The 12,445-nt window shown below is 59.7% G+C and overlaps 1 protein-coding gene across 3 annotated transcripts in view; it reads left to right on the forward strand.

Moving 5' to 3' along the window:
- Nucleotides 1-12,445, forward strand: part of GALNT9 (polypeptide N-acetylgalactosaminyltransferase 9) — a 48,030-nt gene that overhangs the window by 15,893 nt on the left and 19,692 nt on the right. For 2 of the 3 annotated variants that reach the window (XR_011385287.2, XM_070066266.2), the window contains exon 2: nt 2,153-2,333. The exons of the other annotated variant lie outside the window; for it this stretch is intronic. Coding sequence is in view for 1 of the 2 variants with exons in the window: in XM_070066266.2 (XP_069922367.1) it covers nt 2,153-2,333 (181 nt within the window). In the remaining variant the exon portion in view is untranslated. The remainder of the gene's footprint in view (nt 1-2,152; nt 2,334-12,445) is intronic. 3 annotated transcript variants of the gene reach the window in all.

The raw sequence follows: 12,445 nt of genomic DNA on the forward strand, positions 1-12,445 counted from the left end.
CATGGTAGCTGTCGATGCCTCTCGCCTTAGAACCGGCTTGTGGACAGCCCGGTGGAAGGCCCCCGTGCAGCTGTTGCAGACACCCGTGGAGGGTGTCCAGGCGAGGGCTCAGCGAGGCCAGAGAGTCCGGGGGAGGGGCAGGTCTGCCCTGTGCCGTGGTGGGGAGGCACGGGGGGGGGGGCATGCAGAAACAGCTTTCGGCGTGTGTGCTAAAGTCTCAGAGGTAACCCCGAGGATACCTAAAACTGGCAACACAGCCAGGAAGTTCAAGGGCAGCCGGGAAGATGGACGCCGCACGTGCCACCCACCAGGAAGTCCCAGGAGCTGTGCCACACCCATCAGACAAGACCTGGATCCAGGAGCCCGGACATGGCCAGAGGGCGGCCACGGGAACTGGAGCCGGACACATCTCCCTGGAGGAGAGCACAAGGCTGTTAACCCTCACTGCTCGGGTTTCTGGGCGGCTGTGCACGTGTTTCCTGTGCAAGTGGACAGGTCAGGCAGCGGGTGTGGGGCAGCCGCACTACAGGGCACAGCCCCCACTGCCCGGGCAGCGTCTGGGAGGCAGCTCCTGCCTGCAGCCTGGGAGCCGCCGGTGTTGGCCTCTGGGAGCCTTCTCTCTGTAGATACCGCCTGGCGAGGTGCGCATGTGCACACAGACACCCGACTGTGGCACGTGTGTGCACGACTGTGCGTGCCATTGCAGTATTGAAATACAAACTGGAAGTGGAGGAGGCTTGCTACACCGTCCAGGGCTATGCCTGTCAGTCCTCCACAAATACCAACAATGCATCAGTCACCTACAGGCGGTACTGTGGGAAACATGGACGTCCTGGGCCCTGGTGATGCGGCTCCACGGGCAGGGTCCCCTGGGGCAGCACCTCCTGCACAGACCTCTTGCCTGGGTCCCTGGTGGGGTGGGCAGGTGTGGGGTAGCCCGCTCTGGGGAAACTCAGGGATGTGTGTCCGTCCCGCCTTCTTCTCGCTTCAGCCCCTGCCCTGACCCCGCGCTGGTCCCGGTTCCATCCAAGTCTCCTCTGTTCTCCTGGCACCACTGACCTCCAAGAACTGCCCTACCTGGCCCACCCAGGCGCCCACACCACCGCCCTGCATGGGGCCCTGAGCCCCGGTCACGTGGGTCCCATGGCTCCTTCCTGGTCAGCAGCTCCTGCCCTGGGGTCCATCCTCGCCTCCTTGTCACACGATGCCCCGTGTGGGGCCCCTTCTGCCCAACTAATCCTGGCTGAGCCCTCGGAGGCACTCACTGTGCCCCTGGTCCTGCCTCGCCAGCACCTGGTCGGTGTGCGATTGGTTCAACTGGTGGTGACTGACAGGGCCAAGGGCTGGGATTTTTAAAAGGTGAATTTTCAAAAACTCCTTTGCAATTTTTGTTAAGAATCTGCATTTTTTTTTGTATTTGAGTTACAGAAAGAGGCAGAGACACACACAGAGAGAGAGAGAGGTCTTCGATCTGCTGGTTCACTCACTAAATGGCCTCAATGGTTGGAGCTGAGCTGATCTGGACCCAGGACCCCAAGAGCTTCTTCTGGGTCTCTCACATGAATGCAGAGGCCCAGGCACTTGGCCACCTTCTGCTGCTTTCCCAGGCCATAGCAGAGAGCTGGATTGGAAGTGGTGCAGCTGGGACTTGAACTAGTGCCCATGTGGGATGCCGGCACTGCAGGCTGCAGCTTTAACCCACTGTGCCACAGCGCTGGCCCCTCGTTCCAACTTTTGAGCCAGTGTCTTGTGGCATCGACAGAGTCTACATTTGGGCAGTCTCAGACTTAGAGGCAGGGCCCATGGCACTGTCCCCAGTGGCGTCCCCCAGCCTCTCACTCTTTGTGACGCACCTGCTACAGGGGGACCCAGCATCAACACTCTGACTCTTGGTGGTCAAAACTGGCATCGGGGTCCTCTTGCGTTGCTCGTCCCATGGGGACAGCCCACTGGCCTGCAAGTCCCCGGCAACCCCTGACCTTCGGCTGGCTCCATCATTTTGCCTTTTGCAGAATGTCCCATCCCGCATGGACCTGTTGGGAGTTTGCTGCCGAGAGAAAGGTTTGCTAGGGAGCGAGGCCGTCCCAGGGGATAACTCAGGGGTGGGGCCTGCGGTCTGCCTGAGCTCTCTGTTTTCCTATCTCCCCTCCAGGCCTTGCCAAACCCATCGGTCTGGTGGAGGGGCCAGGCGGCCTGGGCCAGGGGGGCGTGGCCGCCACGCTCCGCACGGACAGCCAGGAGACAGACGTCAAGTACGAGGAGTACGGGTACAATGCCCAGCTCAGCGACCGCATCTCCCTGGACAGGACCATCCCCGACTACAGGCCCAAAAAGTGAGTGTGCCCTGGCGCCCCCCCCAGGCCCCCAGCAAACCACAGACTCCTGAAGAAGAGAAAGGTCCCAAACCGCCCTGGGGAGCCGCGCGCTGCCTGGGGCTCGCCCTGTGTCGAGTGCCTGAGTCTCTGCCTGCCTCGGGCCCTGTCTGTCTCCGTCTCTGACTGTCTCGGTCTTCCTGCCCATGTCTCTCTGTCTCTGACTCTGGTCTCTTCTCTGCTGTCCCCGCGGGCCTCTTGATGGCCTCAGCTGAGGGCCGGAGGCTTTTCTTTAAACGCAGCCGTCTGAGGGTCCGGGAGGCTGGGCTGGGTCCCGTGTGCTTGGGCTGCGGCCGCCCCCACCAACACGAGCCCAAGGCTCAGGCCACACCGAGCGTCGTTCGCTGCACAGTGGGTGTGGAGTTTGTTTAGAACGAGTGTGGCCAAGTCTCAGAGGCAGGTGCCCATCCCCTCAGGGGCCTGGAGGCCTCTTGTCCCAGTGCTCAGCCAGAGCAGTGGGAAACCGAAGCCATGGCCCTGCCTGTGGTCACCGAAGCCCGAGCCCTCGTCTCGGTCACCACGTCTGCTCCACAAGCTCACAGGGGAGCCTCAAGCAAACGCCTGCTTCACAGACGCCATTCCTTTCTGCAGTCTGGCTGCCCCGGGGCCTGGGCCTGGAGGGGGACACCCACGCTGCCCCTCAGAGCCCCGGCCTGAGCACCGTCTTCAGGCTGGCCGGGTCTACTGGCCGCCAGCCAGCCCGAGTCTCAGGGCAGTGGGGGCAGCCCTGGCTCGGGAGGCTCCGGATGCCGTGGCCTACGTGCGCCTTGGGAACTGACCCAGGTACAAGGACGCTCCTGTCAAATGCGTGGCTGCCGTGAGAGGCCACCCCTGCTGTCCCCTGCTGCTCTGGCCTAGAGAAATTCTCCCCAAGTCCCTGTAGATGGCGCCGTTTCGTTTCCAGGGCGCTCACTTCCAGGGTGATGGCGCGCAGTAACGCTGGCTCTGTTCGCAGGGCAAAGTGAGGATTCCTGGTTGACTAAGGAATGTGTTCATGTTTAACGTAGGCAGTGTAGAGACGTGTGCTGGGTCCACAAGAACCAGGCCCCCCAGGACGCTGCTGATGGCCACAGGCGTGGCGCCCGGGGCGGGGAGGACTCGGGCTGGGAGACTGTGTGTCCTCGCAGCTGGGCCTGTGCGTGTGACTGCGGGGTGTGAGTGATGAGTGTGTGGGTGTGGGTGTGGGTGAGGACAAGTGTACTACGTAAGTGTGTGAGAACACATGGGGGCGGGAATGTGAGTGGGAGCAGGACAGAAATGTGAGTGCAGAGCGATTGCCGGCTCTGTGGGGTCGGGGAGTGCAGGGCCGCGGTGCCGCACCCCTGGAGGGTGCTGAGACGCAGTGCCCCTGGGCGCACACAGTCGCGCGATGCTCACCTGCGGCTCCTGGGGACAGCGCGTCCTCTGGCTGGAGGCATCTCTCGAGGGCCGGGTCAAGGCCGGGAGCAGCTGCCCAGGCAGGGGCCTTGGAGCACAGAGATCACACAAGCAGGTTTGGGCTCCTAATAGCACGTAAATGGTGCCGTTTTGTTGTAAATTGTATTTATTTGATATAGTTGAAAGGAAGAGACAGACAGAGCTCCTGCCCACTGGTTCTCTTCTCAAATGCCTGCAACAGCTGGGCCAGGCTGCAGCCGGTAGCTGGGAACCGAGTCCAGATGTCCTGTGTGAGTGGCGGGGACCCAACCTGGGAGCCACCGCCCGCTGCCTCCCAGGGTGTGCCTTAGCAGGGAGCTGGGCTTGGAACAAAATGCAGGCGTGCTATGGGGCGCAGGCGCCCCGAGATGCCCTCGACCACACCGCCAAACCCCGCCCCGTGTGCTGGCTTTAGATCCCCAAACAGCTTGTGTCTTCTGTGCCCAATTCTTTCTTTATTCTTTTAAAGATTTATTTATTTGAGAGGTAGAGTTACAGACAGTGAGAGGGAGAGACAGAGAGGTCTTCCTTCCACTGGTTCACTCCCCAGATGGCCGCTACGGCTGGAGCTGTGCTGATCTGAAGCCAGGAGCCAGGAGCTTCCTCTGGGTCTCCCACACGGGTGCAGGAGCCCAAGGACTTGGGCCATCTCCTACTGCTTTCCTAGGCCACAGCAGAGAGCTGGATCGGAAGAGGAGCAGCCATGACTAGAACCCCGCGCCCATATGAGATGCCAGTGCTGCAGGTCAGGGCATTAACCCGCTGTGCCACGGTGCCAGGCCCTTTTTTTTTTTTTAAACCTTTCTTTAAATTCCCAATTATTTGCTTGAGACATATGGAGAAAATTGGGTATCGCCCTCATATTTTGGATAGAACAAAGGGTTAGCACTATCTTAGCCGAGTGCTTCCCCTGGTGAAAACCCTGCTGATGGGGCTGGCACTGTGGTGTAGTGGGCTAAGCCTCTGCTAGTGGTGCTGGAATCCCATATGGGCACCGGTTCATGTCCCAGCTGCTCCTTTTCTGATCCAGCTCTCTGCTGTGGCCTGGGAAAGCAGTGGAAGATGGCCCAAGTATTGGGGTCCCTGCACCCGCATGGGAGACCTGGAAGAAGCTCCTGGTTCCTGAGTTTGGATTGGCGCAGCTCCGGCCGTTGAGGCCATCTGGGAGTGAACCAGCGGATGGAAGACCTCTCTCTCTGTCTCTCTGTCTCTCTCTCTCTGCCTCTCTGTAACTCTACCTCTCAATTAATAATTAAAAACTTAAAAAAACACCCTGCTGACGGCTCTGATTCTCTTGGAGGCCTCTGGGGTCAGGAGCCCGGCCTCCGGCCACGCCCTGGGGTGAACTCATCACCGCCGCTGCCTCCTGGCTGCGTTTGCGCCTGGCTGGTGCTGTGTGGCGTGGGCTATGAAATGCCTGCTCTTCCCACGCCTTCCCTTCTGCTCCCAGTCCTGGGCACACGTGGCCAGGCACAGCGGACACCACACACCTGGCATTGATGACTCCGCCCTGCCTCACCTGAACACTGGAACCTGCAGCAGCGTTTTCCCTCCCTCCATGAGACCTCGGAGAACCAACTCAGCAACGCGAGAACTAGACGGCATGAGAGCCAGCAACACCAGAACACTGCGAGTGTGGAAACGCACAGAACAGGAGCCTGCTGGTGGGGGACACGACACCACTGGAACCCAGCAACTCAGGAACCAACACACTCAGAAACCGGCAACTCAGGAAAAACAACCCAGGAACCAACAGCCCAGGAACCAACAACTCAGGAAAAACAACCCAGGAACCAACAACTCAGGAGAAACAACAACTCAGGAAAAACAACCCAGGAACCAACAACTCAGGAAAAACAACCCAGGAACCAACAACTCAGGAACCAACAACTCAGGAAAAACAACCCAGGAACCAACAACCCAGGAACCAACAACTCAGGAAACAACAACTCAGGAAAAACAACCCAGGAACCAACAACTCAGGAAAAACAACCCAGGAAACAACAACCCAGGAACCAACAACCCAGGAACCAACAACTCAGGAACCAACAACTCAGGAGAAACAACAACTCAGGAAAAACAACCCAGGAACCAACAACTCAGGAAAAACAACCCAGGAAACAACAACCCAGAAACCAACAACCCAGGAACCAACAACTCAGGAAAAACAACCCAGGAACCAACAACCCAGGAACCAACAACTCAAGAACCAACAACCCAGGAACCAACAACTCAGGAACCAACAACTCAAGAACCAACAACCCAGGAACCAACAACTCAGGAACCAACAATATGGGAACCAACAACTCAGGAACCAACAACTCAAGAACCAACAACCCAGGAACCAACAACTCAGGAACCAACAATATGGGAACCAACAACTCAGGAACCAACAACCCAGGAACCAACAATACGGGAACCCAACAACAGAACGCAGGACAGTGCGAGGGGCAGAGGGGCAGGGGGCTCCCACGGCAGTCTTGGGGGGCTGCCCCGTGTGGCCAGACCCAGCTCAGTGGCAGAGCTCATTCTTTGCTGCCAAAGATGGGGACTGAGGCTGCTCCGCAGATGTCCTCGAGGCCGTCCTCCAGGCATGTCAGGCCTCTGCTGGACACAGCCATGCTCAGGGCATGGGGAGTGGGAGCTGGAGCTGACCTGGGCCTCTCCGGAGCAGGAGTTTTTGTCCGACTTCACGTCTCCCAAGGACATGAGGAGCTCTCTTCCAGGGTCCTGTCCTCCCACGTCAGGAGGTGGTGGCCTCTGTGGCTGGTCCTCCAACAGCAGAAAGGGCCTGTGCGGCCCTAAGGCCCCGTCACGCGAGGTGGCCGGCCTTCCCCCCGCTCAGCTGACATTGGCCCTGGTGCCCGAGCCCCGGGGAGCAGCCTCTGTCTTGAAGCGGCTGTGCTGTGAGGAAGCCCAGCAGGTTCTCAGAGTCCACGTGGACAAGCCCTGTAGCTCCGTTCTGGACCCCATCCAACTGCACCCACATGGCAGCCCCCACCCAGGGCCACCGGCTGAGGCCTTGCCGAATTCCTGGCTCAGGGAACCAGGATGCACAGGGAAGTGGCTGATGCATGAATGCTGGCCGTGGCTCTGCCGTGCCGATGGCTGGGACAGCCAGCGAGTGAATGCTGGACGTGTGTGTGCCGCGAAGGCTGGCTCTCGCTCTGCAAATGCAGCAGCGGCTCCTGCTGTCCACCGGGGCTCAGCAGTCTCTCAGCAAACGTGCGATGATTCCACGACTGGATATGTAAATGAGGCACAGCTGAACACAGACACCAGTCAGAAACCGCCTTGTGGGTGGACCCGACAGTGTGCTCACCAGAGACACATGTGTGGTGCGTGTGTATGTGTTGAGTTGTGCATGGGTGTGCTGCGTTGTGTATGTGTTGAGTTGTGCATGTGTGTGCTGCATGTGTATGTGCTGAGTTGTGCATGTGTGTGGTGTGTGTGCATGTGTGTGGTGCGTGTGCATGTGTGTGCTGCGTTGTGTATGTGTTGAGTCGTGCATGGGTGTGCTGCGTGTGCATGTGTTGAGTCGTGCATGGGTGTGCTGCGTGTGCATGTGTTGAGTTGTGCATGGGTGTGCTGCGTGTGTATGTGTTGAGTCGTGCATGGGTGTGCTGCGTGTGTATGTGCTGAGTTGTGCATGTGTGTGGTGTGTGTGCATGTGTGTGGTGCATGTGCATGTGTGTGCTGCGTTGTGTATGTGTTGAGTCGTGCATGGGTGTGCTGCGTGTGCATGTGTTGAGTTGTGCATGGGTGTGTCTGCATGTCGCACTGTATGTGCCTATTTGTGTTGCACTGTGTGTATGCGCGTGTTTCCGTTGCATTGTGCAGGTGTTGTGTTACATGTGTGTGTGTGTTCCAGCACCCACAGGCAGTTCCATCAACTCTCAGACAGAACTTCTTACTCCTTTTTCTTATCAGATTTTTCATCGATTCCCCACTGTAGCTTTTCTAGTTAAACCGCGGCCGTAGTTACACCACAGAGCACACGGCACAGCCTTGATGACCAAGCCTGGCCCACGAGTTATGCCTCGAAGCGCACACGTGGCTCTTGACTCTCAAGACTGCCCGTGGGATGATGACAGGAAGTCTGAAATGCAAATTAAACAGGATCAGGAACAGGAACCACCGCCTCCAGAGGCCGCCCGCCTTCCGTGCAGTGACGTCCCCGTCACGCGCTGTGGACTCTTCACGCGTGTTCGTGGTTTCAGCTGCCAGCAGCGAGGCTGTCATCGCTGAGCAAGGCAGATTTAGTGGACGGGGATCCGAGGAGGCCCCCCAACGTCTCCCGTCAGGCCTGCGCCACGGAGCAGGTGTCTGAGACAATGAGGACAGGAAGACCAGGTGTGGCCCTGAACACCTGCTTGCGCTGTGCGGCTGTTCTGCGGGGAAAGCCACGCGCAGACGCCTCTCCCTCTCAGCCCTGGCTCTGCCCAGGCACCCGGAGCCTGGGAGCCGTGGCCTTGCCTCGGGAAGGAAAGGTCTCCGTGGGGAGGGGACCCCGAGTGTGACCCCCGCTCGGGGAGGGGCGCAGGACGGGGCGCGGCTCTGGGGCTCCGGGGCACCTCCGGGCGAGAGTCTCCGAGCCGGGCTGCTGTCTGCTGTGGAAGCTGGCGTTAATGAGGGCTCCCGGGGCGGCCTGCCGCACGGCCCTGCCTCCCAGGTGGACTTGCTGGCATTTGTCGGGCAGAGTCCGCTCGGCTCGGGGCTGGCGCTGGCTTCCCTCGGCAGGCAGGGCTGGACGCAGACTCCAGAGGGAAGTGCTGCGGCCTCCACAGGCCTGGTCAGCCTGCCCTGCAACCACCCTCGGTGCCCGCTGAGCCCAGCAGGAGCTCCTGGGGCTGAGGGCAGCGGAGGCCCCGCAAACCACTGAGCTGGCCCCGTCATTGAGCGCTGGCCGGCGGTGGGCCAGGGTCTCTGGGCTCCTGAGCGGGGCCTGCCTTGGCCAGTGGCTGCCTGATGAGCTGAGGACATGGGCCCATAGAGCAAGCCCGGGGCCTGCCCGTGGGAGGGCTGGCGTCGCCGTGGCCATCTAGCTGAGGGCTCTGCCCCGGCACAGACCCTCCTGGAGTTCCTGCAGGGTTGGAACAAAGCACACAAGGCCCTGGACGCTGCCCCAGGAGGCGCAGCACAGCACGGCGCCCCTCTGCCCCAGGGCCTTTACCTGACCGGGCTCTTGTCAGCTGCACTGCGTCCCCAGAGGCTGAAACTGCGGCTCTAGGGACAAGGGGGAGCCCTGTGGGTGCTGTTGGGGTGGCACAGACACACAATTAAAGTGGGCATACGGGGAGGGCCCTGCCCTACCCTGAGCCCCATCGTTCCGTTCTGTGCGTATGGCCCCTGTAGGCTGCTGCTGCCCCCTCTCCGCTCTCGGTCAAGGCCAGGCAGCCCTTGTGGAGCCTCTCGCAGGGGCTTCTCCCCCCCAACCCCGAAGCCGTCCTGGGCCACAGTGAGATTCAGGGGCTCTCATCGTCCCAGCCCACGGCACTGGAGACAGAGGAGGCAGGGGCGCCCCCACGGCACTAGTTCTGGCTCTCAAGTCTGCATTTTCTCTCAAGAGGAAAGTCGCTGATCTTATTGTGTAAATAAATTAATTCAAGAATGGGATAAAAGGCCCGGGAGAACCAGAGCAGGACACAGTCCAGTGACCAGGGAGGGGCGTGAGCACCATAAGGTCTCAGGACAGGAAGCAAAATGCAAGTTTATTTGGGTGCAGAAGCTTTTAAAATCCAGGCATGGTGCTCCGTGGTGTGCTTTTTCCATGGATTTCCATATCATCACTTGAGAAACCAAGGCAGCGAGCATGCTAGCCCCATGCTGTCCCTCGTTGCCATCTGTTCGGTCTCTGTCTCTGTCTGTCTCTCTCTCTCCGTGTCTGTGTCTCTCTGTCTCTGTTTGTCTCTGCGTCTCTCTCTCTCTCTGCACTCTGTGTCCATCGTCTCTCTGTGTCTGTCTGCCTGCCTCTCTCTCTCTCTCTCCCTCCTCCCTCCATCCTCCTTTGTGTCTTGCACAGGAGACAGAGAACGCCTGCCCTGTCTGAGCACCAGGGGAGCCGCCCCAGGCGGTGCAGTGTGGGAAAGCCCGAGTGCTGTGCTGCTAAATTTCTGAGCCATGTGTGCATGTGTGTGCGTGCACATGCGTGTGTGTGCATGTGTGTGTGTTCGTGTGTGTCTGCAACGACAGTAGAATGTGACTCAGTGAGACCAGAGGCATCTGCACGCAGGATGCTCGGCGCGGGAACTTCTCAGGCTGTAACATCCTCCGACCACAGTTGTCCTTGGAGAACGGTCCTCAAGAGATCACAGAAGCGGCTCTCAAAAGGGAGAATTTGCGTTTACGAAAATGGCAGGAATATTTCCAATGCACCCCAGCCTTCGCTGAGCAAAGCGCGCCTTGCCGGGCGGAGTGGCCGCCTGCCTGTCGGGACTGTCCTTGCACTGCCGTGTGGGGCCTCGGTCCCCCACCGGGAGCCGCCTGTAGGAGGCCGTACAACACTGGAGGATGCAGGACTCGGGTTCAGCCAACCCTGCTGGGTATCTGAGCCTGAGTCTGAGAGAGCAGTGTGGAACTGTCCTGGGGCAGGGTCACACCCAGGGCCAAAAGTAAAGCATCATAAGTCACCCCCTCCGGCAGGTCTGAGGACAGATGTGTCCCCTGTGTGGGCCTTCCTGAACTGTGCAGCCTGCGTCGGCTGTGGGAGGGGGAGGGGGAGGGGGAGCTCCAGGCCTCGGAAGGCGGCTCCCAGCAGCGCCATCTGTGATGTCCCTGGCTTTGCAGGCTGAGAACGTGGGTGGGCCTGCGGGGAGGCCAGCCGCTGCCCTACAACGACAGGGCCACAGGGCTGGCTGGGCCAGGCCCAGGCCACGGGCCTCCATCAGGCTGCTGCCTGGGCTCCTGGGCACTTTGCCCCATTGTGTCTGAGGCTGGAGACCCTGAGACAGCCCAGGTGTCTTGCTCAGGTGCACAGCGCCCAGGTGGGGATGGCTGGACGCTGGGCTGGCCAGGTTCCATCTCCTGTGTCCTCCTCACAGTCAGACTCCTCCTGTGAGCTGGCTTCCCCCAGAGCTGGGGTCCTGGGGTCCTGGCGGGGCCTGGCAAGGCCTCTATCTGATGCATTCTCTTGGCCCAGCCAGCACCTGAGGCCGGCCCAAGCGTGAGGACTGCCCTTGCAGGTGCCCTGGAAGGGAGCATGGTGTTCCCTGGGGCCAGGGAAATGGGCTTGGTGTCTCCTGATGGACCGAGATGCCACAGCTCTGGAGAGACTTCTGAGATCACAAGGGGTGCTTGTGCCCGTAAGTGTCACTCGTGTCGCTGGTTTTTCCCCCAGGACCTCAGCAGCTGGGAACTTATGAGACAGAGCTGGGAGCGCATCAGCTTCCGCGAAGGGCAGGTCCCCCGGGCAGTGCGTTAGTGAGGGCTCTGCAGAGGAGTGGAGCTGAAAGGACAGTGACAGACGGGCAGATAGGTGGGCGGGTAGGTGGATGGGTGGATGGACGGATGGACGGATAGACAGATGGATGGATGGATGATAGGTATGGAGAGATGAGGAGTAGGTGAGCGGATGGACAGATGGATAGATAATAGAGATGCGTGAATGGATGGATGGATGGATGGATGGACTGTGGATGGATGGATGGTGGATGGATGGATGGACGGTGAATGGATGGATGGATGGATGGATGGTGGATGGATGGACGGTGGATGGATGGATGGATGGATGGATATGGATGGATGGTGGATAGATGGATATGGTGGATGGATGGATGGATGGGTGATATATAGATGATGGACGGGTGGAGGGGTGAGGGAGCTAGCAGGAGATGTATCATGGAGACTGGCAGGCACCACCATCAGCTCTCTGAAGCTGGAGACCAGGCAAGCTGCTTGTGTCACTCAGGGGAGCCGGGGGTGTCGGAACCTTCTGTGGCCTGAGTGTGTCCCCAAAATCTGCATGTTGAAAACCCAACCCCCAGTGCAACAGTGTTGGGGGGGCTTTAGTGAGGTATTGAGTGCTCTGCCACTGCACAAGACTCAGGGGAGTGGGCTCTGTCCACGGGAGGTCCACGGGAGGACGCAGCAGGAAGTCCCTCATCCACTGCACAAGACTCACAGCAGAGGGCTCTGTCCACGGGAGGACGCAGCAGGAAGTCACTCACCCACTGCACAAGACTCAGGGGAGAGGGCTCTGTCCATGGGAGGTCCACGGGAGGATGTGGCAGGAAGTCCCTTATCCACTGCACAGGACTCAGGGGAGTGGGCTCTGTCCACGGGAGGACGTGGCAGGAAGTCGCTCATCAGAGCCCAGCACCTTGACCTTGGCCTGCCAGGCCTCCAGCGCTGCTTGCCTGTGGCATTTCCTTCCTTGGGACTGTTTTCCGTCTTGAAGGTTCGTGACAACTGTGTATTCCGGCTTCTTTCTGCTACAGAGAAACAGAGTGAGGGCTCTTCTGAGTGATGAGACGGCAGCTGCGCCTCTGACAGCCACCCCAGGGTCAGACCTGGCGCCCTCTGCCCCAGCTTGCAGAGGCGCTCAGGGCTCCCGGGCTGCACACGGCGCTGACGCCGCGCCTGAGCTGGTTCCTTCTGTCTTGCATTACCTGGTTATTTACTGCACTTCCGTCCTATTTTTTGTAAAGATGTGTTGTGTG

The sequence above is a fragment of the Oryctolagus cuniculus genome, chromosome 21 (genome assembly GCF_051225735.1).
Source record: "Oryctolagus cuniculus isolate XC-2025 breed Fujian yellow rabbit chromosome 21, ASM5122573v1, whole genome shotgun sequence".
NCBI classification, from domain to species: Eukaryota; Metazoa; Chordata; class Mammalia; order Lagomorpha; family Leporidae; genus Oryctolagus; species Oryctolagus cuniculus.